This window comes from Chenopodium quinoa, unplaced genomic scaffold (genome assembly GCF_001683475.1).
Source record: "Chenopodium quinoa cultivar QQ74 unplaced genomic scaffold, ASM168347v1, whole genome shotgun sequence".
Classification (NCBI taxonomy): domain Eukaryota; kingdom Viridiplantae; phylum Streptophyta; class Magnoliopsida; order Caryophyllales; family Amaranthaceae; genus Chenopodium; species Chenopodium quinoa.
This window is the reverse complement of record NW_018743389.1, coordinates 323,222-350,274: the sequence shown is the minus strand read 5'-3', so window position 1 is coordinate 350,274 and position 27,053 is coordinate 323,222. Positions and strand designations below refer to the sequence as shown.

Below are 27,053 nucleotides of genomic sequence, written 5' to 3'. Positions count from 1 at the left end.
CAAAAATTAAACCATTAATTCTTATTTTTCTTCTTTGTAGATGATGATAATAATTAAAATATCAAATTTTTGCTCCTATTTTCAGAGGCCTTGTGCGGTTGCTCATCTTACTCATACTCAGATTCCTCTAAATTGGAAGAACATCATAATAATCTAAGATATGTATACTATGTTTCTAGGGAAGTAACTATCTGCACATTTGACATTTGAATATTCTATATCAAATAATAATCAACAATTTAAAAATAAACTAAAGGAAACTTCAAACCTCGATAAATTAACATACAAGTTGTGCATGATAAATTATTGATGAACATGTTAATTAGCTCTTTTCTAAGGTGGTATATAAATATAAATATGCATGTTATTAGCAATACATACATACAATAAACATCACATGCATATATGCTCTCTCTAAAAATGGGCAATGGAAAACTAAGCAATAATATTTTGCACCTCTTTATTGTTATAACCTTAGCCATATCTTCATGCTTAGTTAGCTTAAGTCAAGCAAACCATCTTCCTGAACAACGAAAGCGTCTTCAACTAAACCAATGCAATATCTTCAAAGGTCATTGGGTACGGGACGCTTCATATCCTATGTATGATTCCTCGCAATGCCCCGACATTCGCAAAGAATTCGACTGCCTGAAGTACGGTCGCACAGATACAAATTATCTCAAGTACCGGTGGCAGCCAGATGATTGCGATATTCCAAGGTTTGTGATTAGCTTAGAATTATACTAGTGTTTTTGTTCATTTTTTGGTGTTTTAGGTGCTATGTTACTTTACGTACAATTTATTTTTTCAATAGGTTTTGGATATAATAGGTGCTATGTAACATAGTAGTTATGGTTCAGTAAGGTCTTTCATCTTAACCTTTAAAAAACATAATAGTTATAGTTAAAAAAAAAAAGTTTCACTTATAAGATTATAAGTTTCAATTAACTATGAAAAGAGCATGTATAAGTTTATATATATACATTTTTCTTTACAATATACATGATAGAGTTATATATAATTGTAATTTTATTTTGTATGATAAATTTAATTTGCAGGTTTGATGGGGTGGATTTTCTAAGGAGGATGAGAGGAAAGAAGATAATGTTTATTGGGGATTCACTAAGTCTTAATTATTATCAGTCCTTAATTTGCCTGCTTCATGCAGCTATTCCAAACTCCAAAATCACACATCCATCAACTGGTGGCATGAAATCATGGTTTTACCAGGTAATATTCACTTATAAACAAAAACAATTGTTTATTATGCATGCAATTAATGATCATTAGATAATTTACACAAATAGATTCAATCATTGGATTTAAAAAGACGGGTTAAATATGGAATACAATGAAGCGAGTGATGGACTGAGTCAGTAAGTGATACTCATGTACGAGTACCAGCCACTTGATCTGTCCTATATATATATATATATCACCCATACGGTATAATTCATCCCATTTATGTTTAGGACTTTAGGTTTTAGCAATCATTCACTAATTGATCTTTCTTTGCAACTTTCATCGATCCTTTTTTTAACTTAAAACTCGTTATAAATGTTATAAATGTATTTTAAGAGGATAGGAAATCTTGCATTAGGTTGTCTCACCTCTTTAAAATACAAGTATATCTTTGGGTAGATGACGATGCGCATAAACCATGCTGACATCACATTGACATCATCATTTGCTTTTATGCTTTCATTATCGAGACAACTATTGATTGACGATCTTATAACCCAAACTCATAATATTAACCTTTGAAAATCATAATTATTAATTGAGAACAAATAAAAAACTTTAATCATACCCTAGTCCTAAAATCAAAATTGGCAGACATTACGACACCTACATCCCCAAATTATCTTAGTTTCATCAACAAACTAAAATTGTTTAATCAACTTATGATTTCACTTATGGTCATGATAAACTAATTAATAATTAAAAATAGTCTTGGATGATTAAATTTCACCCAAACGTAACACATTAGTAAATCAAGTTAATCCGATGATTATCACCTACACATGACAAATGTCAAATTAACTTGTTTATTACTTGATCGAATATATAAGCATCATAAAAAATTATGTAAAATGGTTTACTCTATAAATTAAACAATTTATTCACAATATCAAGTTTCCGATCTCATCAATTTGTATAATGCATGGAAAACACATAAATTATTAATGCCACGTACAATTGGATGCATTTCTATGCGCTGGACCGACGATGAATAATTTACGCATGTAATTTATATTGTTATTACTTTCTTCAAATCCGGATATATAATTTTCTTTGAATAATGTGTGATTGAATAAAATAATTTCTTAGTATAGACTTTTGTCAAACAATTTGCCATTCCTAATTAATATATAATTCCATATATTTAAATGAAGATTGTTTTAATTTTGTTTTTGTTATAATTTCTTTTTGTATACTTGCATGAAAGAATATTATCCTAAAATTTCATATGTAAATTACAAAATAAATGCAAATATGGTTTTTTTTTTTTGGGGTGCAAGAGAGGGGCAAGCCCCAATAAATGCAAATATGGTTATATACTGATGGAAATGAAGTACAAGTAGATCTAATTATATAGTTAAACGTACAATAATATTAAGTCGATCTTTTATATATTATCATCTAAACATGATATCAAAGTTATTCAAATTGTTGTAATATTAAAGACAACAGATAAAATAATAAGATTGCTGTAATTTCAAGACAACAGACAAATTGGAGTTAGTATTGATATTAGTAATATTTTATCACCCTTTAAAAGGGTTACTTGTGATTGTGGTGTGAATCTTCATGAATATAAGAGAAAAAACAACGACTTGATCTTTATAAGAATATTGTGTTATGTTAATTAATATCAAGTTGCTTTGTACTAAAGTTGTCTTGTCCATGATTGAACCGTTAGGTGTATTATGTATTGCAACATATTCTTAAACATGCACATGCAAATGCATTACTTACTTGGCTACAAAGTTCTCTTAATATTATATTTTCAAGGTTATTTAAGCAAGCTTATTGTAATTGATTATATTTGATATGATCACTTGAATGATTGAGATTATGATATAGACGAGCCTAGCACCAATTGTCTCGAGCTCAGACTAAGGCACAGGGTTATCTTAGTCAGTCCATCTTAATATACGAGAAGAGATAGGATATGGTAATTGATTCGATCTAATGAATATAGTATTATCGTTTAAAGTATGGAATACAATTGTTCTGTTGATACTTGAAAATAAACCACTATATGAATGAGTTTTTTTTTTTTGGCATAATTGGATGTTTAGAATAGTTTTTGATAATTGTTTCACTAACGTATGTTACACACAATTTTTTGTTCATATATCATTTGACATGCAAGTATACATGAATTCATCTTACATTGTCGTAATTAATACTAAACTGCTATGCAATGATTAGTATTAAGCATTGTAACTCGATCAAAACGATAATAAATTGTAATTATACCCTAAAGTCACCTTGCCATATTTTTGTTATAATTTTTTTCTACCTCATTAATTTGCAGGATTATAATGTCACTGTGACAATGTATTCTTCTTTATACTTGGTTGACATAGAGAAAGAGCAACAAGGACGCGTTATGAAGCTTAATTCGATTAAGAACGGCAAAATTTGGAAAGAGATGGATGTTTTGGTTTTCAATACCTGGCTTTGGTGGAATATAAGGGGCGCGAAACAATCGTACGTACCATATACTTATATATTTCTAATTAATTATTGAAATATATATCAAAGTATTTATTTTCAAGTTTGAGCTTAACTATATATGATATTATTTATTAGACAACATGTCTATACAAAATCACTAGGTGTATACATTCGATGAGTGGGTCAGTGTAAGTAATTGTGTGTTTCAGTATTAATAGATTTGTTTGATACTCAAATTTTGTAGGTGGGATTATATTCAAGATGGGTCAGTAATACAAAAGGATATGGATCGTACAGTCGCATTTAGAAAAGCATTAATGACATGGGCAAAATGGGTTGATTCCGAAATTGATCCCAAAAAAACAAAAGTTTTCTTCCAAGGAACCAATCCTCTCCACTATGAGTAAGCATATACAAATTTTTTTTTTTTTTTTTTTTTTTTGTAGTGATATGATTACTCCTTCTGTTCAAATATATATTACTCTCTTCGTCCCTACATTTTATAAAATTCGAGTCATTTATAATATGCTAATTATTTCTTTGCAATCTTGGTGAAATCAGCGGGAAGGAATGGAATGCAACAAGAGCGAAGGACTGCTCCAAGGAGATAAGGCCCGTGAAAGGATCCACGTACCCGACTAGAGCCCCGCCCGCATTAGACGTGGTGAAGCAAGTACTAAGCACCATATCGAAACCCGTTTATCTACTTGATATCACACTTCTCTCACAACTAAGAAAGGATGGGCATCCCGGTCCTTATAATGGTTTCCATGGAATGGATTGCAATCATTGGTGTATAGCCGGTCTTCCTGATACTTGGAATCAACTTCTCTATACAACTCTTATCATGTAATGTTGATTAATTGATTATTAGTTAGATGTTTATGTAAATGATCGAATTTTGAATTTGAAAATTTATGTTCATGTAGCTTGTTAAATAAAAATTTATTTATGAAAAGTTTGTGACAAAAAACTAATAGAGATGTACTTCGATCTATATTTTTATTAGCCCATAGCGCATAATATGATTGTACAATTTTTAAGGCATTAAAATTTTCTTTATTAACGTAAAATTTCTTAATTTATATCAACTTGAATAGTCTTTTCTTCAAAAAGAGAAAAAAACAAAAATCAACTTGTATAATATAATGGTTAAATTCGTGCATAAACAATTAGTGCCAAAATTAGAGTAATAGAGTAAAACAAATAATAAATAAAAAGTAAATTTTAATGTTTTCGATTACATAACATGATGAGTTGTTGTATATTCTTTATGTAGGTTTAATTTGTTTTTTTTCTTGAAAATTTGTAATCATATTTTACAGTTTTGGGTTATCGTGTGTATATAAGTCTAAGTAGCATCCTATCATACGGAGTAATAATAAATCAATGTCCATTAGGAGTACATATATACTATGCTAATGTAGGTCATGTGAATGAAAATAAACCAATAATAAAACGGCACACATATTGTAGCTCATGACAAACCTTCTCACCGCCAAACAATTACTTGACCGCTGTTAATCACGAGTTGCATGTGAGAATTCAGACTTCATCGCATGTACTTACAAAAACAAAATCCTTCTTGGGATCTTTTAATCCAACTTTAGTAAGCTTTTTTTGATTATAATTGATCCATTGCCGCAATTTTTTAGGTTAAACTTTTCTGAACCTAGATTCTCATTAATAAATACAAAGTAATGTACTACCTCCGTTTATTTTTATGTGCAACTTTTGCCATTTTAGTCCGTTCACTATTATGTGCAACTTTCCTTTTTCATTCTGTTTTTGGTAAATAAAAACCCTTGAATTTACTATATTACCCCCACTTAAAAAATTTAATCATCTTACTTTTACCCCTCATTATCCAAAACCCTAACTTAATTTAACACACCTAAATTAACCTAACCTAATTACTCCCTCCAATTTACCCCCCAACCGACACAACTCTACATCTTCCCAACCACCTTTTCTAAACTGATCTAGAGAATTCTATAGAACCCTAGATCAGTTTCTTTGTTTTCCTGTTCTTCGTGTTCTAGGGTTCCTGTTCTTCGTCTTCTTCGTTTCGTTCGCCCTTTTCCTGAAGAATTCAGAGTCCCACAATTATGTCTTCCCCCTTTCCCTCCCCTTTCGAGAGGCATCCAGACTTCACAATTCCGTTACATGACCTAGATCCACTTGTTGACGCCTATATTGGCACAGATTCACAGAGTGAGGCTCGGTTCATCAAGTCCCTCATTAACGACATCAACAGGGGCAATGATTTTCCTCGCCGCCTTTACAACTCTGAGGAAGGCCCTAGTTGCTGTTCTTCGACGACTTTCAAAGCTTTGGGGGAAGTCCTGAAAAATATCGACGAGGGGGAGAAGACGAACAAAGAGGAGGGTGAAGGCGAGTCCCATGCCAAAAAAAAAATTGATTTTCAGGTTAAAGATGTAGATCTGGAGTCCGATTTTGAGGTCAGTGTTGCGCCCTCCCCCACCCCCAAGCGCGGATCTAAGGTTTCCAGGCCTCCTCCGAAGCTTTGGCGAAAGAGGAAGGCTGCGGTGGTGGCGATGAGGCGTTTGCGCGGGTTGCCTGATTTGCCGGAGTCCGACCTCGTGGTGCTGTCCTCTGATGAGGAGGCTGAGCACTGAACTTTGCGTAACGATTCCTATTCCTAATTTTTTTAAATTTTTTAAAATTTAAAAGAGTCCTAATTTTTGTGCCGGTGGATCTATGGCTGAAACTAGGGTTTCACTGTTTATTGCGGGATTGTTTGACTGGTTGTGGTTTCATGATGGGGTGTTGGTTGTGTTGATCTACTCTGGCTGCTAAGGGTTTGCTGTTATGGGTAACTTTGACTCGTTGTTGTTTATTGTTGGGTTGTTGATTATGTTAAATGTTAGGGTTTATTTGTATGTTTGTGTTGATGTAGGCTGGATACTAGGGTTTGCTGTGTAATGTTGGGTTGTTGGTTATGTTACATCTGGGAGATTTATTGCTGGTTGCATGTGTGTGTTGATACATCTGGTTGCATGTTGTCTTTATTGCTGGCTGTGTGGACTTGATTGATGAATGATGAGGCTGGTGTCTTGTGCATGTTCATTGTTGCCTAGTCAGTCCCTTAAAAGGAGTCCCATGATGTTGCCTTCTGTTTCTTGTTTATTAAAGAGTCCCCTACTTTGATATGCTATTTAGCTTACCCATATCCACATGATGAAGGGACTCCAATGAATTTCAATATGCACAGGTGATTTGCTCCATCAACATGAAAGTTGTTGTTGTTGTTGAGGTACCCTTGTGCATATGTGTAGTATTCAACATTATAACCCTCTGATGGATTTAGTGCCCACATAAATTGTTTATCTTTGTCATTCATAATCAACTAAAAATGTGGGTACAAAATACTAGTACATAAAACTTTACAAAAGACCATATGTATGATAATCTAATGACTATACTTCAGACTGCCTGACTTGTTTGGGTAATTGTAATCAACAAAATACACCTAACCACTGGATTGCTCAAAATGTTTTTGGGAAAAAAAAAAACCAATAAAACTTACTATGATAAGTGGTTATGTGTGGCAGTCCATGTGTTGTCTGGTTGTTGTAAAGACTCCCCTAATCTGCATCCACCTCCAAATCTTCTGTGTCTTCTTGAGTGCCTTGATTTGCTGGCCTAAACATGGTGTTTAGGTACTCCACAGCCTCCAATACATCCTCTTTCTGAACCTCTACCAAATCTGGAAGACTACCTAGGTTTTCCAGCTTTTTTTTTGTTCATATGTGGTATTTTGTACTTGTTACCACCTTCTGCCTTGAGTATCTTAATCATACACTTTTGCAATGTAACCCAGATGTACTTGTTTACATGAGGGTTGAAAGTGTCATAAGACTGTTTGACCTTTTGAATTAGCTCCTCTAAGTCCCTAGGAAAAGACTGATATTGCAATGATTGTATAGACCTAAATAGCCCTAAGTCAAGGACATTCAAATCAGGAGACTGTGCTGGCTGGAAAACAAATTGAATGTTAAAGCCATTAGCTGTTGTTGCTGCCACAAACTCATCATCTGTAGGAACTTGGTGTGGCCTTGCATTGTCCCATTGGATGACCACATCCTTGGGCAGACCTTCAGGCCACTTTGATATGATTGCTGGAATAACCTTTGTTAGCAGCATCTCTCTGATTACTTCTCTGTTTATGTTCTGGAGTGCCTTGGTTTCCATGGTCCCTCTTGGTCTTTTCTTGCTTGCTTTCTGTGCTACTTGCTGGACAGTGAATGGAAAGATGCCATACTTTCCATCATGTAAAAGTTCCCCATTTATGCCATATAATGGCTTCCCTATGATTTCCATGAACATTGCCTTTAGTTTGAATCTTCTTGACTGAACTGCCATATAGGGATCCTCCTCACATGGCAGTAGGTAGAACCTCCTTTTGTCAGGGTTCAAGTAGAACCACTTTTCATCACAGTGTATGACATTCCTCATGTCAACAAATGTGGGGTCCTCATTCCCTGTAATTGGATTTATATGTGACAAAATCCATCTTAGTCTGGCAACCTTGTGGTCTGATGTGAGCAATGGTTTGTTGCAGCATGTGTGTGTTCTTAGCCTGCCTCTTTTCTTCAAATTGTGAACTGTAGTTAGACTGATCTTCAATGCTCCTGCATAGCTTCTTTCTGTCTGCCTTAAATGTAATGGGACTGACTGGAGAGTTTCATCAGAAATCTCCATTGGCTTTCTCCCTGTTTTGCCAAATTTTTTGGTCCTGACATCAATCAAGTCCCCTGTTGCCAGCTGTTTTTTTATGTCTGAAAAGATTCTTGTGATTGTTGATTTGTGGACATTAAATTCAGATGCTAATTGCTTCATGTGACCCCTTGGTAAAGTCCCATTGCTCATTTTCAGCAAAATTGCATCAACAATCTTTCTTCTTTGCTGCAAAGTTAATTGTTTTCTGCATACAAGACCAGTCCCTTCATGACCTTGCTGTTGCATTTGTGTGTTGAGAACATTAGTTTCTGTCTGTGGCTGCTGTTGCTGTTCTTCTTGGTTGCCATCCTGCATTTCATCTTCTGAGTTGTACTCCCATATTCCTGCATCCTGCATTTCTTCTTCTTCCTCGAACCACAGCTCTGCTAGCTCTTCTTCATTGAGAATGTGTTCAATATCAAAAAAAACAGAGTCATCAATTTCTGCCATTCCTCTTTTCCAGCACAGGGAGGATGAAGTCAGGGCCCTGCTGAGTTGTGTGGGTTGAAGATGAAGACTACACCCACCTGTGCATGAAGGACAACAGAGCACCCCTGTTTTTTGTAAAGTTTTAAGGAGTAGTTAGTGTGTAATTATTCTAACCTAGGATTTGATAAGCTTTTGTGGATGAAACTGTGTTTTTGGTGGAATGTTTCACCCACCTTTAAACAATGTTGATTGTAATTAATGCCTGACAATGGAGGATGATTTATTCCCTCCTTAAATGCTTGAATGAATGGTGACATTAAATGGGGGCATGGCTGTATTTATAGCCTCCTAAATTTTTTGGGAAAATTTGACTTTGGTATGAAATTTTTAAAAAAGGAGGGGGAAAGTAAAATTTCACCCCAAATTTTCGGTGGGTTTTGGGTGGGAAATTATGCTTTGGTTTTTTCTGCCAAACTTTCCCACCACAAACAAAAAGTGTGGTCCACACTTTCTCTCTCCTTGCTTTTTAATTAAACCCACTAACTTCTCCTAATATTTACTCTTCAATCTTTTGCCTCGTGAACCGTATTATCACTCAAAGTTGCACATAAAAATAAACGGAGGTAGTAGTATTATTACGTGAAGTTGTATCTAGGATTTGACTCAATGTATATATATAGAAGTTTTTTTTTTTTTTTTTTTTTTTTTTTTTTTTTGTAGAAATGACAAGTGGTATATTAATTTTTCTTAAATAATATATATGCTTGTGATAATAGAGATATCTATAGTTAAAATGGCATTTGGAGATCATCAAAAGTCAATTGGAGCAACCTTTAAATTAAAGGATAGAGAAATACTTGTATTTCCTAGCTTAAGTCAAAAGTGTTTCACGTACGAGGGAGTTTAAGGGAGTATTGTTATGCATAAACAGTTGCATAACGAGGGGTAAGGGCGTAATTACACGTAATGTATATTATGACTTTAGAATAGTACCATTGAGTGATTAATATAATAGTACCATTGGGTGATCAAATAGTACCATTGAATATTCAGTGGCAGTATATATGTTTGTAGTGGTAATATATAAGCATACTAAATAACCAATGATATTATATAAGCTTTTAGTGGTACAATTAAAAGTGGTCTCATCACTCACCTTACTTTTTCCTCCTTTCTCTATTTTCCATGTGATTTTTAATATTTTAGTATTTGTTATGCATTTGCAAATGCATAACAATACTACATTAATACTTCCTCTTCACGTACAATAGATGGAGATATTTATTGTCTCCACTCTACACTCTATTAGCCATGGTTTCCAATTAAGCAAGAATTGTCTCACTTTGTGGCTCTTACCTTAACCATTGAGGCACGAATTAGCTATAAAGGGAGTTAGCTTGAAATCCTATGTGATATAGCAAGCTAATTTGTCAATTGGCTTACCTTGGAATTGCTTTGTGCTTAACTCTCTCAATTCTAGAAACTTTCTACCTACTAATGATCTACCTCAAAAATATTTTTTTATAGTTAAAAAATTGAAGGAAGAATATAATTATATGGGTTTATTCTCTTCAACCTATTTCAAAAAATTATTATTGCACTTAGTTTTTTTTTAGAATCACATATTCAACCAAAAACATTAGTATCAGATCAGATTATGACTTTTAGCTTTTGTTTACTATTGCTAAATAATTGTAATTGCATATGAATAAAACTTATGAAAAATACATATTTGAAATTACACAATGATACAAATTTGACTCAATCAAAGTTTTGTCAAACTAGCATATATATCAAATTATACCACACCAGACCAGAACTATTATACTAGATCAAATCAAACTTTATTAAAACAATTTATGAAAAAAAATAAATTAATCAAAATTGTTTTAGGATGTGAAATTTTTTTCATTAACATTTGATTTAGGATGAAATGAGAAAAGAAAGAGATATTAACATATTAAAAATGTATATGTTAAGGCTTGGCATACATTAGTTGATAATCTAAAGTCATTTTAATTGCTTCAAACAAATCTATACTAATATATTAAAAGACGTTTCTAAGAACGTTTATGTGTCACGTAGACCCTTTATTACGCCATGTCACGTATTAAATTCCTCAATACGCCACATCACCCACTCAATTCTTCAATATGTCATGTCACTCACCCAACCAACAATACTCCATGTTGTTTCAACTAAAATAAAAAAAAAGGACAAAGAGGTTCAAACACTCAACCTCTTAGAAGAAAGATCATTGTTTTATCATCTATGCTAACTAATTGTTACTTATGCTCTAATCTTACACACAAATAAATTAATATTATACTACAAAAGAATTAAAAATGCATACAAACTATTAAATGCCTTTTAAAAAATTAGCAGCTGTGGCATGTACAATTACAAAAGTTGCAACCTGGGGCAACGTCCACACTATTCACTAGTTATACTAATTAAATAATAGAATTGTCTTTATTGTTTCTAAATTGAACTTCTTGATCAAAATCAACTTTTACTTTTTTTTTGAAACAAGTAAAAGTTTTACTTATAATTTTTACTTATAGATACCAGTACTATTAAATTTTTCTTATTTAATTTAAATTGCTTTTTTATTTAATATTTTGTTGATCGAATAGTAAGTAATATATTCTATAAGAAACTGGAACTAATTACTCCATATCTTGCTTAAGAAATCTTGTTTAACATAGTCCTTAGGTTATGTCTCAAGAGCTTCTTAATTACTTAGCACTAGTAGTTTCATTATGGAAATAAAGTTAATAATTAAACGTATGACATTTAACATTATTTCTTTAATAATAATGAACAATTGGTAACTACAAAAAAAAAAAAAAAAAAAAAAAAAAAAAATCACTAGTCATATTTAAGATGCAAATTAAACATTGCTTTGATTTATATTTATTAATTTTTTTAACACCATGGTTAGATCTCTTCTCTCAAAACTAAATTTGACTCCGCTTTGATAGTTTCTTCATGAATGCCCCTACTAAAATAAATCAATGTTCTTGAAAAAGTTATGGAATGAACTTGAAACATCCTTCAATTTAATACTAAAAAATTAGTGTACAAAATAAACACACTTTAAAATGTTTGCTCTTTAGGTAGGTATTATATAGATACAAGCATCATACAATCATACTCATTTGTGCCACCACCATCACATGTATGCTAAATCTCCACTTTTTTTTTTTTTTTTGCCTCTCACTTACTTTTTACTAGATTACTATCTACTCCCTTTTTTTTTCTTCTTAAAAATGGGAACTAAAAAACAGAGCAATACTCTGCCTTTTGTGATTGTTACATTGTTAGCCATATCTTCATTCATTAGCTTAAATGCAACAACCAATGTCGTGTTACAAACATCGATCCATCGACGTCAAGATCATGTAGTTAACAAGCTCTTAAAGCAGAAAAAAGTAGAGCTAAAAAACTGCAATATTTTCCAAGGTCAATGGGTTTGGGATCCTTCTTATCCTATGTATGATTCGTTACAATGTCCGTGCATTCGAAAGGAGTTCGATTGCCGGAAATATGGCCGCCCCGATAAGTTTTATCTCAAGTTCCGGTGGCAGCCAGAAGAGTGTGATCTTCCCAGGTTTGTCAACTTGTTCCAATATTTCTTAGATATTGATTGTTTGAACATTGTTTTTTCTGTGTATTTAGGTTGTATTTATGCTTTCATAATTTCCATTATTGTTTTACCATTAATGACCACTTATAAAAATGATATCGAGCGATGATGAAAATAAGAAATGAATTATATGCGTATAAAATGGAGTTTTATTTAACTGGCATGAAACATATCTTATAAAATTATATTCAATATACGAAAATTATTTAATACCAAAAGGATCATAATGAGGTAACAATGGATCATAATGCCTATTGCACTAGAAAATATAAATAATTCATTCTAATGATGATAGTAGTTTGATGTGTGGTAGATCTGTTGGCTTTTGTTTTTGGATAATATATTGGAGTGACAGTTTAAAAGAATGGGAACAAAGTTTATAAAATATACACCCCACATACATGCGTATTGTCCCTAATGTAAGTATAATATTCCCTTTGTTACTTTTTGTTTGTCTCTCTCATAATTCATTGGTGTCTTCGTAATTCATTACCCTAGTTAGTAAATTTTTCCATTCACAATCCCACTTGCTCTTGCTATATATCATCGATCATAGTTCTAATCTTATATAGAATATAAAGAGTTTTCAATGTGAGTCGTGTGACTAACAAAAAACAAATGCCAAATTAAAGTATTTACGAATTATTCTCTGTGTTTCTCTAATATGTATACTACGTATTTATCATAATTGACACATTCCGATTGAAAGAGAGATAAACTAACAAAAAAAAAACCCTCAAATGAGATTATGTTAAATTTGTCTACGTGAACTTTCAAAAGATTAAGTTTCATAGATTTTAAGCATGCGTAACTAAAGATATTGTTGCTAAAAAAATATACATTATTAATTGCGAAAAATAAAATCAAATGGAACAAAAATTAAGGGTTTAATTTACATCAATATATAAGTTGAACTTTCTTTTTTTTATACGTGAATTGAATGATGGTTGATTAATGATGCAGGTTTGATGGAGTGGATTTCCTAAAGAGAATGAGTGGAAAGAAGATAATGTATGTTGGGGATTCACTTAGTCTTAACAATTGGCAATCATTAGTTTGCCTACTTCACGCTGCTGTTCCTAACTCCAATATCAAACAACAACAAACTGTTGGTGGAATCAAATCTTGGATTTTCGAGGTAAACTTTTAACATGTACTATTTTTTTGACAAATCAAACTAAAACTAATACTAATACATTTAGTGTCATTTAGGTATTAACTAGGAAGAGGCAAAGCGAGGATGTTGTCACATAATCACATTTTATGGTAGTGAACTTTCTCAAATTGATTTTACGAAAAAAATTGATGACAAATAATTAGGGTTATTTACTTATACAAGTATAGCAATTAGGATATTGTGTGATTGTAACATGCCTCTACTATGTCAACATATTTTTTTTACAAAGAAAAATAGAAATTAGACGGACATAATTGTAAAGATAGCTATAGTAATGTGACATTTTCTTTGTTATGTCATGTATTATGAATAATTTAAGGCATTCCCAACTAACTTTTAATTACCCCTAAGGAAAAAAAAAAAAAAGAAAAGAAAAGAAGATTAGAGAAGATTATACATTTATAGTCAGAGTCATTTAGTTCCCCCTTTAATATGAATAATGAAGAGTATTGCATGTGAATATTATCAATTTATCATCGCCTAGTGGCAAAAACAAGTTATCACGGGGTATAAAAATAAGAAAGTGACAAATAGATCAATGTCAATTGCTTTGGACTTTGGTTGTTTTGTGACTTTTGTCCAATACTGAAAGCCTTTAGGTGTCAACTGTGTTGAGCCTAATACGCAACTAATTTATGAAACACATTTACACATGCAGTATTATTTGCCTCTCAGACATGTGAACAGTTTTGAACTCTAAAAGATAACTTAACTTGATTTGAATTGGCTAGAATCAATTCGGACCTAATCTGAACGACCTAGTTGCTCTTCTCAACTTTTTCAACAATTATAAAAGCCACTTTATCATTACTAACAATTTCTCTCTTATGTTGTAGGATCATAATGTGTCAGTACTGCTATATCCTTCTTCGTACCTAGTCGACATTGACAACGAGCAAAAAGGTCGAGTTTTGAAGCTCAACTCAATTAAAGGTGGTGACATGTGGAAGGATATGGACGTTTTGATTTTCAACACTTGGCTTTGGTGGAGTCGGACGGGGCCTAAGCAACCGTAAGTTTGTACTTACAATAAATCTACATGAACTAGTACAGTTTTTTTTGTTTATGGCCTTATTTGGCAAATGACTGTTGGCTGGTTTACTTGGCTTGTTTGACCAGCTGAAATGTTTGGCTGTTTATAATGGTTTTTGAAATTGGCTGTTTATAAAAGTGTTTGGTAAATTAGTTGTTGGTTGTTGGCTGTTTATTAGATAATTTGTGGGCCAATAAGCCAAAAGCTAACAAAAAAGCCACCAAAATGTCATTTATCAAACATGACCTATAATTAGTTGTCATATCAACAGAATGTGTAGTTTAAACTAGCGATATAAGTCACATGACTATTAATCCAAAACGGAGATAATACATATTGTTCATAACTTTATCGTGAAACTTGTATATTGTTCGGAATTTTATCATTTATAAATTAACTAATGGAATTTTGTGGTGCATAAAATTTTGTAGATGGGACTATATTCAGGATGGGATGGTGACATCAAAGGATATGAACCGCATGGATGCATATAGAAAAGCATTAATGACTTGGGCAAAATGGGTTGATTCCGAAATTGATCCTATGAAGACTAGAGTTTTCTTCCAAGGAACCAATCCTTCACATTACAAGTAAGTTTGGCCTTCGGTCTTATATGCATGCATCATCTACCTAAAATAACTAGCTGTCATTTTATTCTATGCTTTATAAGTAAAAGAAGAGGGAGTCCAGGTTAATCTCTAAGATTAACAATTCAGTTTATCTCCTTTCACAACTTTATGAATTGATTTATGTGTCACTTCATTATTTCACTTTTATTATTTAAAAAATAAAAGAAAAAATTTATATTATGAGACGAGATATATTTACAGATTTATCTCAAAAATGAACTTGAATTTTCCCGTAAAAAAATATGAGTGAGTCACGTTATTCAGTCATATGCATCATATATATAAGAATATGACACGATTTTAGTAAAAACAACCTTTCATATAGTTGGAGTGTTGCCACACTCTAATAGCTATTCATTTGTAGGGGGAAATGTAAAACTCATCAACTCAAGTAGATTGTCGATCTCATGTTAGACCCTATTTTAATAATCTTATGTTCATTTATATCTGAAAAATAAATTAAATCCAACTTATATATGTTAACTCTTGTGAAGTTTTTTTTTGAGGGATTGTTAACTTGTGAAGTTAAGATAAGTCTAATGAGAAGGAAAAAAAAAAGATAAACATGCTTAATTTACAACTTAAATAAGTCTAATTTTAGATTAGTTTAGCTAAAAAAAATTACTAGGTAACAATTTTAGAGAGTAGGGAAAATCCAAGTTTAAGATAGAGTTACTCCTCGTACTAATTAAGGATGGAACCTTGTTGGACTTGCAAATACTTTAACAATTCTTCTTATTGATGAGTACGGCCCAAACTCAATCATCGTAGTAACAAGTGATGATATTATGAAATCGAGTCACTTTCTATGATCTTGATGAATTGATTATGCAATTCTCTTGAAATCAGTGGACAAGAGTGGAATGCAACAGGGGTGATGGATTGTTCAAAGGAGACAATGCCTATGAAAGGATCAACTTACCCAGGTGTATTACCACCAGCATTAGAGGTGGCTAAACAAGTTATAAGTACGATATCGAAATTCGTTTATCTACTTGATATCACAACCCTCTCACAACTAAGGAAAGACGGGCACCCGAGTTCTTATAATGGTTTTAAGGGTATGGATTGTACTCATTGGTGTGTAGCTGGTCTTCCTGATACTTGGAATCAACTTTTGTACACAGTTCTTATCATGTAAATTTTAGCAATAAAAAAATTTATGGGAGTATGTCATTGCACTTCCCATATACTTGTAGTTAATGTAAGTACTTATTATATTTTGTAAAACCCATACAATGATACAATTAATTATTGGATTCTTAGTAGACAATCATGAGAATTTAACATAGTCCGATTTAGAACACTAAATGTTAGAGTATAGGAAAATTTGTCATAAATGTCCTATTATGTAGGTCTTTTTAGTGGTCCCATTAAAAAAAAATGGCACAAAAGCTTCTTTTATCGGATTTGCGCTGTGACGAGGGTTTTTTGACCGGATTTCGGCTATTGACATTTTTCAGGCCAAAAAAACCCATGTGCATTGCACGTGACCACTTAAAATTCGTTTTTGTTAATAATTTTTATAAGGATATTTTGGATTTTAACACCCGACAAAAACCCGAAAATGGTTTTTAATACCCAAAAAAAAAAAACTTTTATTTTAACACCTGACAAAAAATATAAAAATGGTTTTTACCATCATTTAACTGATTCCGTTTAGGAATCCGTTAAATGGGTTCATGAGCCACGTGTCGCTTTATTATTGGCCAAAAAATAAAAAAAATATAAATAAAATAAAATAAAATAAAAAATAAAAAAAAAAAACCTAAAATTACCCAGCCACCCTAGCCCCACCGCCGCCCCACCACTGCCACCTTCTTCTTCAGCTTGACCCACAGCCAGCGACGCAACGACCGGCGCACCACCTCCCCCTCCCTCACCGGCCAACCTAAACCCATCCCCACCCTTTACCCGCAGCCCTAAACCACCCTAGCCCGACCACCGCCATCACCAGCCACGAATTTTTGGCTGTTGATTCGGCCACGAATTCGGCCATTAATGGCCGAAATCGGCCGGTTAAGGCCACTCAGCCCCAAAATCGGCCGATTTCAGCCATTAATGGCCAAATTCGCCGGCGTTTTTGGGGAAGGAAGGTTGCTCAGCCGCAAAACCACCACCCCTGAAATTCGTCGCCGTTTTCTGGGCACGATTTTTGGTGGGTGTTCTTGAATTTTGGCTGCGGGAAGCGAGGGTACGTCGATTTCCGGTGTTAAGGAAGGTTCGGTGTCGAAACCCGGTGACGGGGGGCTGGGAGAAGGTGGTTGGAGAGTTGGCCGAGGAGAAGGGCCACCGTTGGTGGCTACCTTCTGGTTGTTTGAGGTTTTTTAAAAAAAAAAATCTATTTTTTTTTATTTTTTGAAAACAAGTAAAATGGTGACACGTGTCACTGTAGACCCCACTTAACGAAATTTTTGGACGGAAACCGTTAAGTGGTGGTAAAAACCATTTTCGTAACATTTGTCTGGTGTTAAAATAAAACTTTTTTTTTGGAGGTGTTAAAACCCATTTTCGGGTTTCAGGTGTTAAAATCCAAAATATCCTTTTTATAATCAACAAATTTGTCCAGTCGTTATGATATTTTCGTAATTTCATCAACACTTGTGGATCCCATTCTTAATAAAAAATTATTGATTTATTTACAGTTTTATCACTTGATAAACATAATTTGTAGGGTAAGATAAAGAATAATTAGAGAACCCTCATCACAAGGATAATTTCTAACATATCATAATAGAGAATAGTAAACAGACTAAAATTATTACAAACGCCAATATACATACAAATGTCAGTGTAAAATTAGTAAGTGTAATATTCTTGCAAACAAATTTCGTGTTGTCAACAGACTAATCTTCGAAGCAAAGACAATATACATTCATCACGACCAAGGACATATTGACAAATAACAAGGAGCACTCTCCATACGTTGTTTGTTAAGATAGAATATATATATCTTATTAGGAAATAATATTGTTTCGGGTTTGGATTCAAGGGTTCTGACTGGGGCAGGCTGAGTCCAGCTGGAAACTTGCGCAAGGTAACACACGTGACTGCCCTCGGGGGTGGCTCAAGGAACCCCCCTCCATGCTTAAGTTAGAATGTGTTTAGAGAGAAAGCGTACTTATAGAGATAGAGAGAGTGTAATAACTTGTGTGTCTAATCCTTTTTTTTGTTGTACTTTATCCCTTATTTATAGGTGTACAATCTCCTTTGTGGAGAGTCTTACTTGGTCAACCTGCGGGCTGACTCTATCGGACTGGTGTGCCCCTCTGAGTGTCCTTTCAGCGGTGAGTGCACACCCTGTGAGTCAGACCAGGAGCCTGGTGATAGCTCAGCGAGAGCTATCCCATACAACTAGCCCCTCAAGAGATGGTATGAGGTCACTTATGTCGGCTCTTATCTGCACAACGCGACCTCTCTTGATGAACTCAGCTGGGAGGGAATTGAAATAGCTCAGCAGGAGCTATACCCTACAAATATATTTTAAGTATATAAAAAATACCTTTGCATATCTTGAGATCTTGGGATATTATCTTTGTTAGGTAAATTATTCCCCAAGGAATGTACTTTGTATAAATATTGATTTATTGATAAATGAGAAGGATGAGACTTTGTGAATTAATTTGACTCTGCTTCATATGTGTACTTCAAGAAATGAAAAGCAATGTAAGGAATTAAGGAAGTCTTTCTTATGTACTCGACTACTCGGAACAAAAGAAAAAAAAAAACATTTGATTGGCTTTCTAACATGCATAAGGTATGTGAGCTATTTGATTGAGTAACGAAACAACTTATTGCTTAGGAATTTAAATACCATAAAACTAAACCTCAAGGGCAGTTCTATTTCTTATGTGAATCAAATGACCATGTATAATGTTGAGTGTTGTTCATACTTATGAATACTTGAACCCATAATCAATCAATAGAATAGCAATGGAATGGACAACTAATTATTCTATATGCAAATTAATTTTTTTAAATCATCAAACCAACCTATAATACGTGGTACCTAAAAGAGAAAAAAGTATAGATAATGTGTACATAATATTAAATATTTCCCATTTTACCTTTATAGTCTAGTACCAATCATAATTTTATCTCTTATTGAACCTGACTATATATTCAAAAATAGTTCAGGCATCACATTGGCTAATGAGAAAGTATTGTATGAGTCCGGACTCACGATGAGACGGATATAAGTTACTGAACATTTCATAAATTTTTTGAATATTGGTGTTCTAAAAGTTCGCTTTTAAAATCCTGGATTGAAGACATTTAAAATGGCATTATAATTTAGATAGAAGACATTTCATATAAGTTAAGTTATTAGACTATTTGCTTTTAAATTTTAATGTTGGATGAGTGGACTTATGGTGGTTCACCTTAGCTAATACTTTGCGTTGGTGAATAATTCTATTTTGTTCCAACAATTATTAATAATTATCATTGATAAGCACTTAAATTCGACAAGCTCTGTCTCCTCTCCACTAGCCCACTTTTACAACATGGTTGATGAAGAGTAAAGTTATTGGAACAAACCCATAATTGGACTCAACTACACTGGTACACAGTACAACATCATTATGGTTCATTCCATTTTAAATTGGTACTTGTCTTCCGTTCGTTAAAGCAAAATTCATAGCGAGTAGCTTATAATTGATCAACCTAAATCATCTTCTATTTATACTCTTGGAGTTACATATGATATGATCATGACCAACATTGGCAAAAACACATTATAAAAAAATGGCATCATATTTGCCAAAAACTAACACTTTCTTGTTCTTTGTTATATTTTATCTCACCAAATCTACTAATGGTAAGGTCTTCTCAGATCAACACCCACTATCCATATCCCGAACGCCCAACCTCAATCCAGATAGTAGGCGCAAACCGTCGTTATAATTGTATTCATGCAGGGGCCGAGGTGGCTGCCCTGTGTATAACTAAATCTGGGGAGGTTGTGAAGTATCAGGCGTTCACTGATTCCAAAGGAGTATATACGGTTGCAGAAACAATGTCTGAAAGTGAACGCTGGGATGCATGCCTAGCACGGCCAATCAGCAGTTTTCATGAGCGGTGTAATCATCTTGGGGATGGCAGCTCTGGAGTCAAGTTCACTTATAAGCGCCCTTCTGGTTATTCCTACACTCTTTAGCCGTTTGTTTACCAGTTTGCTAATACCCCAATGTACTGCTAGTGCTAAGTTAACATGCTACATAATGGTGTGTAATACTCTGTATGCAATGCACACAGTGAAGATAAATAGACGAGTTGCTGCTTAACTTATTATTCCGTTTTCTCTGTGTGAATATATATATAGACAGCCTGTGTGAGTATATATAATGAATCGTTGCTACAGTTGAGGCTAAAGGAGGTCGAAGTAATCACAAATTTTCTAAAAAGGTGGGTGTACGTTCATTTATTGTAAAATGAGTTAAATTTACCCTTTATACTGCAAAAGTTATTGTTTGGGTCCAATTTAGTCCAATTGGGCCTAGTCATTAAATGATCTAATTAAAAGCCCAAGGGCAAGGTTCATCTTTCCAATTGTGCTAAAGTCAAAGATCAGTCCTCAAGGCAAGCCAATTGGGCTAAGGCCCAACTTATCCATATATGCAAAGGTATAAAAGCCATCAATATTACATTTGTACATTCATTCAACAAAGCCTCAAGCAATTAATTCTCTTGCATAGTGTTCTCTTTCTACACACTGTACTGACTTAAGCATCGGAGGGGCCTTCCTCGACAACACCCCCGGGGCTAGTTTACGTGTGTTTACTGTGCAGGAAACCTTCGGCCCAACATCACTTGGACCGAATCCAGTCTTCTCCACTTCCTCGGACCTTCGACAAGGTCTCATTGTTTTCATCCGAAACAATTTGGCGCCGTCTGTGGGGAAGACTTTCAAAAATCTTTAAGCCAAATTTCTAACCAAGATCATCTTGCAATTATCTTAGTAGCAATGGCTAAGAACCGCAAGAGCAAAGGCCTCCGTCAAGGAGCAGGCGAAAAGCCTAAAACCCCTACACCATCACCCTCACCGGACCGGAACTCTCCCAAGGGTGCCAGCTCGGAGCGAGGATCATACAGGGAGGATTCCCTTTCTCCCGTAATTCATAACTCTCATCATAGGCCGAGTCACTCTCGGTCTAGCAGGGGTCAATCCGATCATAGGACGCATTCAGTGCCCCAAAGCCAACCATCGACCGTCCGCTCTCATTCCCATACTCAGCCGAGGACCCCTTTGACGGGGCCCAGCTCGGAGGAGGTGGCAAGAGCGTTGGCAGTGCTCATGGAGGCAATGAGGGCACAAAATATGCCGCCACCTCGTGATCGAACTCCTCCGCATACCCGGCATCAGCGGAGGAAGCTAGACCATGATGGTGGGAAACTTCCTTCCTTCCGGGAATTGGAAGAGTGGGAAGAGGATACCTGGAAAACTGAAAAAGAGAGGAAAAAGAACCCTCAATTCTTCAAAGGATCCTCAACCTCCCGACCAGAAACGCATAAGAGCAGCAGCTCAGCTTCTCGGCCAGAATATGCTCACCGAGAACAACCTGAGACTGTTCGCCGAAGCGTCCTCGACCGACTCGGAGGCAAGGAACCGAGTGTGCACAGTCGCCTCTCGTTCCCTGCGGCCGAGGCCCAGACTTCCCAGCCAGGGACGAAAACCACTCCTACCTCTCTAAGAGGGCGGAGCGCGGTCCCTTCGGCCAAGAACAAGGGCAAGGCCGTTATGCTACCCGCCAGTTCGCCATTCGAGCAGTGGATACTGGAAGATCACGTGCCCACGGTTAAAATACTGTCGCACATCACATATGATGGAACTTCGGATCCGAAGGACCACATTGCCTCGTATGAGGCTCATATGCATCTTTGCCCCAGATCCGAAGCAACTTGGTGCAAATATTTCCCAACCACTCTCAAGGGGGTCGCGCAAGCGTGGATCTCCAAGGGAGTAAAGAAAGGCTCCATAACAGGGTGGGATGATCTGTCCTCCAAATTTAGGAGCAAGTTTTCCACGGCAAACCGCCGAGAGAAGACTACTGCAGAACTCATGAGTCTGCAACAGGGGGAAACCGAAAGCCTCCGAGACTATCTGACCCGTTTCAGCAATGAGTCATCCAGCGTCTCTCAGCTGGACCAGGGGCTAGCCGTTTTTGCAATGCAAAATGGCATTCAGCCCGGGAAGTTCTTAGACTTCATGGTCATGCATACCCCTCAGCCCTTGGAGGAAGCTCTGAATGCCTCGGATAAGTTCATCCGAGCCGAAGAGTGGAACAAAGCGAAAACCCAACCTCAATTCGGGGGAGGGAAACAAAAACAAATACCCTTGTCTGAAGGCCAAGGCCATAAGGCAAAGGGAAAGTCAAAGGCCTCGAAGCAATCTTCGGCCAGCGACCCAAAGAAGGAAAAATCTGCCTCATACACAGGCAGATACGAGTCCTACACTCCGCTCTCTCTTCCACGCGCCAAAGTTTACAGCGTGACGAAGGAGGAGCAGAGTTACCGAAAGCCGAGACCACTCCCAGAGTGGTATCAGCGAAAAAATAAAAATCAGTGGTGCGAGTTCCACGAATCTCCGGGACACAACACTGAGGAGTGTATCCAACTGAAGGACCAGATAGAGGACATGGTCCGGAAGGGATACTTGAAAAAATACATCGCGGATCACCGCGAGAAAAAAGAGTCCGAGAAGTCAGCAAAGGACTCTCGGCAAGACCTCGACTTCCCCCGGAAGAACAGTAAAAAGCCAGAGGGAAAATTCTCTTCGATCAATGTTATCTCGGGAGGAATATGCTCTCGGAGGGAGCATAAGCGACACCTTAGGGCTCTAACCCACCAGGTGAACAACGCTGATATTCAGTCTCCCCAGTCGCCGGTGCCGAACATGACGTTCACAGCCGCCGACTGCCGGGGGGTAACGTTCCCTCACGAGGATCCGTTGGTGATCATCGCCACGGTGGCCAAACACGACGTCAGTAAGGTCCTTGTTGACGGTGGCAGCGGAGCGAACATTCTGTTCCGAAAGGCCTACAATCAAATCAAGCTGAAGCCCAAGCACCTTACGTCGGTACCCTACCCGGTATCCGGGTTCAACGGGGCTTCAACTTATCCAGATGGGAAGGTGACACTTCCAATCACCATCGGCTGCGATGAGGCAGCCAGGAACGTCATGATTGAATTTTTGGTCATTGACGCTCCTTCAGTGTACAACGTGATTTTGGGGAGACCCATAATTCATGAGATCCAAGGGGTCGTCTCAACTTATCATCAGCTGATGATTTACGTCTCAGACGCTGACTTCCCCGAAAGGATACAGGGCAACCAAAGGGACGCCCGAAGGTGCAACTACCTCAAGCCATCCAGTAGTCGCCCAGATGACGACAAGGATGAGGAGGAGAAAGAAAAAGAAAGAGAGCCAAACACAAAAAAGCCGAAAGGCCTAAGTGCTTCGGCCCAAGGATCTGTGCCCAGAGAAAAAGGGCTCGAAAGGGAAAAGGCTAGCTCTTCAGCTGAACCGAAAGATTCAGAGAGCCAGCCGAAGAACAAAAAGACTGGGACGCCTGCTGACATAGGCAGCAGGCCAGATTCTGAAGAGTCCAGTCCATCAGCAATGGATATGGACCAACAGACTGAAACAGTTCGGTTGGCCGAAGGAGACGTTGAGAAATGTGTAACAATCGGGATGGACCTTGATCCGAACACCCGTTGTGAACTTATTCAACTCCTTCGGGACAACATAGATGTGTTCGCTTTCTCGGCAGCTGATATGCCCGGGATAAGTCCAGACCTCATCTCCCATAAGCTTAATGTTGACCCAACGTGTCGACCAATTAAGCAAAAGAAGCGGAATTACTCCGCTAATAAGAACCGAGACATCGCAGCCGAGGTCAAAAAGTTGCTGGAGGCAGGCTTCATCGAGCCTTGCCAATATCCAGAATGGCTGGCAAATGTGGTGATGGTTCAGAAGGCCAATGGTACCTGGAGGATGTGTGTTGACTTCACGGACCTAAATAAGGCTTGTCCGAAGGATTTCTATCCCTTGCCGAGGATCGATCAGCTAGTCGATTCGACAAGTGGCCATGCCTTGCTTAGTTTCATGGACGCATTCTCGGGGTATCATCAGATCTTCATGCACCCCGACGATCGAGCAAAGACGGCATTCGTCATGAACGCTGGGGTGTACAATTACAAAATGATGCCCTTCGGATTGAAAAATGCGGGGGCAACCTATCAAAGGATGGTGGATCAAGTTTTCGCCGACCAAAAAGGCCGAAACATGGAAGTCTATGTCGATGATTCGATCGTCAAAAGCAAAAAATCTGAGGACCATGTTAAAGACCTGGCTGAAACTTTCGCCACCTTAAGAAAGCATCAAATGAAGCTGAATCCGAAGAAATGTGTCTTCGGCGTGAAGTCAGGGAAATTCCTTGGGTTCATAGTCAGCAAGAGGGGGATTGATGTCAATCCCTCCAAAGTCAAAGCAGCGCTCGACCTTCTTGAGCCGAAAACAAAGCGGGATGTTCAGCGGCTCACCGAAAGAATGGAAGCCCTCTCGAGGTTCATTTCCAGAGCTTTGGATAAGGGGTTACCTTTCTTCAAAGCCCTGAAACTCCCGAAAACAAAAGAGCTCGTTTGGGAGGAAGAGCAAAAAGAAGCCTTTAAACAGCTTCAGGAGCATCTGGCTCAACTCCCGACGCTGGCTAGCCCAGCAGAAGGAGAAACTTTATACCTGTATGTGGCCGTTAGCCCAGCCACCATCAGTGCAGTACTGCTGAAGGAAGAAAGCAAAAGTCAGCAACCGATCTATTTTGTCAGTCAGACACTGACGGATGCCGAGACTCGCTACCCTCTACTCGAGAAAGTCGCTTTTGCGGTAGTAGTAGCTGCTCGGAAGCTGAGGCCCTATTTTGATTGTCATCAGATAGTGGTCTTAACTGATCAGCCGTTGGAAAAAGTTCTCGGCAAGGTTGAAAAATCTGGTAGGCTAGCCAAGTGGGATTTCGAGCTCACCGAATTCAGCATCAGCTACCGTCCGAGGGTGCCATTAAGGCTCAAGCTCTAGCGGATTTCTTGGCCGAATGCTCATACCAAGAAGCGCTAGACAACGAAAAGAAAGTTTGGACCGTGTTTACGGATAGATCTTCCACCGAAAACGGTTCGGGGGCAGGAGTAGTGATAACTTCTCCTGAAGGCAAATCCTTCGAGTATGCACTAAAATTTTCTTTTAAGGCCTCGAACAACGAAGCTGAATATGAGGCAGCAATCGCTGGCCTAGAATTGTGCATCTCCCTGGAAGCCGATCATGTCTGCCTGAAAACAGACTCTCAGCTAGTTGCATATCAGATCAGCGGCAGCTACGAGGCCAAAGAGCCCTCTATGATAGCTTATCTTTCCAAGATCAAATCAGTCATTGCAAAGCTGAAAACGTTCGAGGTTCAACTGATCCCAAGGGGTCAGAATACTCAAGCCGATGCACTCTCCAAACTTGCCAGTTCAACTCTCACTGAGCTGAACAGATCTGTATATGTGGAAGTGCGTCGAGAAAGAAGTGTCGACGAAGCACTTGAAGTGTGCTGCGCTGACCAAGAGCCTAGTTGGATGGACCCCATCCTAGCTTTCAAACTTCGGGGAGAGACTCCCGGAGATAGAACTTTGGCCTCCAAGATGAAGAGAACCAGCTCAAGGTTCATTGTCTTTAAGGGAGAGCTTCTGAAAAAGTCCTTCTCAGCCCTATTGCTGAAATGCGTGGGACCAACAGATGCAGATTATATCCTACGGGAGATTCACCTTGGCATCTGTGGGAACCACATCGGGGGAAGGACCTTATCCCACAAGGCATTGAGGGCTGGATATTACTGGCCCACCATGATCGCAGATGCTAAGGAGCTGGTCCGGAAATGCGAAAAATGTCAAAAATACGCTCCAGTTATCCACCAGCCAACAAGGGATCTTCAGCCGATCCTTAATCCACTCCCGTTTTCCCAATGGGGACTGGATATACTAGGACCATTTCCAGAGGCTGTGTACCAGAAAAAATGGCTGATAGTTGGTGTTGACTACTTCAGTAAGTGGATCGAGGCCGAAGCAGCCTCGAACATTACAGAGCAAACTGTCAGAAAATTTATATGGCAGAATATCATTACTCGTTTCGGCATCCCGAGAGTATTTGTCTTCGATCACGGGAGGCAATTCGACAACTTACCGCTGAAGCGGTATACAGATCAGTTCGGCATCAAACTGGCATATTCAGCAGTATGCCACCCGCAAAGTAACGGACAAGCCGAAGCTGCAAATAAACAGATCCTAAATGCCCTCAAAAAGAGGGTGGAAGATCAAAAGTCCAAGTGGCTGGAGGAGCTCCCTGGAACCCTTTGGTCCCTACGGACAACTGAAAAAGAGGCAACGGGCTATTCACGTTTTGAACTGGTGTATGGTGCCGAAGCCGTTCTTCCAGTGGAAATTGGCTCTGAGAGCCTACGAGTGCACCACTTCTCGGCTGAGAATGAGCGACTGATGAGGGAATCTCTCGATTTCCTCGACGAAGTAAGAGACTCAGCCCGAGACAGAATGGCTGCTTATAAGCAGAGAATCAGCAAATTTTATAACCGAAGGGTCCATGCAAGGCCTCTTAAAATTGGAGACCTTGTCCTTCGGAATGCTGCTGCAGTTCAGAAAAGGCCGAATCCATGGGAAACT

At 37.2% G+C, this 27,053-nt stretch overlaps 3 protein-coding genes across 3 annotated transcripts; 2 read left to right on the top strand and 1 right to left on the bottom strand.

The window, feature by feature from the left end:
- The first annotated feature begins 393 nt into the window (after positions 1–393).
- Positions 394–4,724, top strand: LOC110738346 (protein trichome birefringence-like 38). The gene is made up of 5 exons (XM_021918717.1): positions 394–719; positions 1,059–1,230; positions 3,545–3,720; positions 3,932–4,090; positions 4,249–4,724. The coding sequence occupies exons 1-5, from the start codon at positions 406–408 to the stop codon at positions 4,538–4,540; spliced, it is 1,113 nt and encodes a 370-aa protein (XP_021774409.1). The 5' UTR covers positions 394–405; the 3' UTR covers positions 4,541–4,724.
- Positions 4,725–7,425: 2,701 nt separating this feature from the next.
- Positions 7,426–8,880, bottom strand: LOC110738306. Its single transcript, XM_021918670.1, has one exon. The coding sequence runs from the start codon at positions 8,878–8,880 to the stop codon at positions 7,426–7,428; it is 1,455 nt and encodes a 484-aa protein (XP_021774362.1).
- Positions 8,881–11,473: 2,593 nt separating this feature from the next.
- On the top strand, positions 11,474–16,643 carry LOC110738345 (protein trichome birefringence-like 38). Its single transcript, XM_021918716.1, has 5 exons — positions 11,474–12,472; positions 13,472–13,646; positions 14,522–14,697; positions 15,150–15,308; positions 16,197–16,643. The coding sequence occupies exons 1-5, from the start codon at positions 12,039–12,041 to the stop codon at positions 16,486–16,488; spliced, it is 1,236 nt and encodes a 411-aa protein (XP_021774408.1). The 5' UTR covers positions 11,474–12,038; the 3' UTR covers positions 16,489–16,643.
- Positions 16,644–27,053: the final 10,410 nt, after the last annotated feature.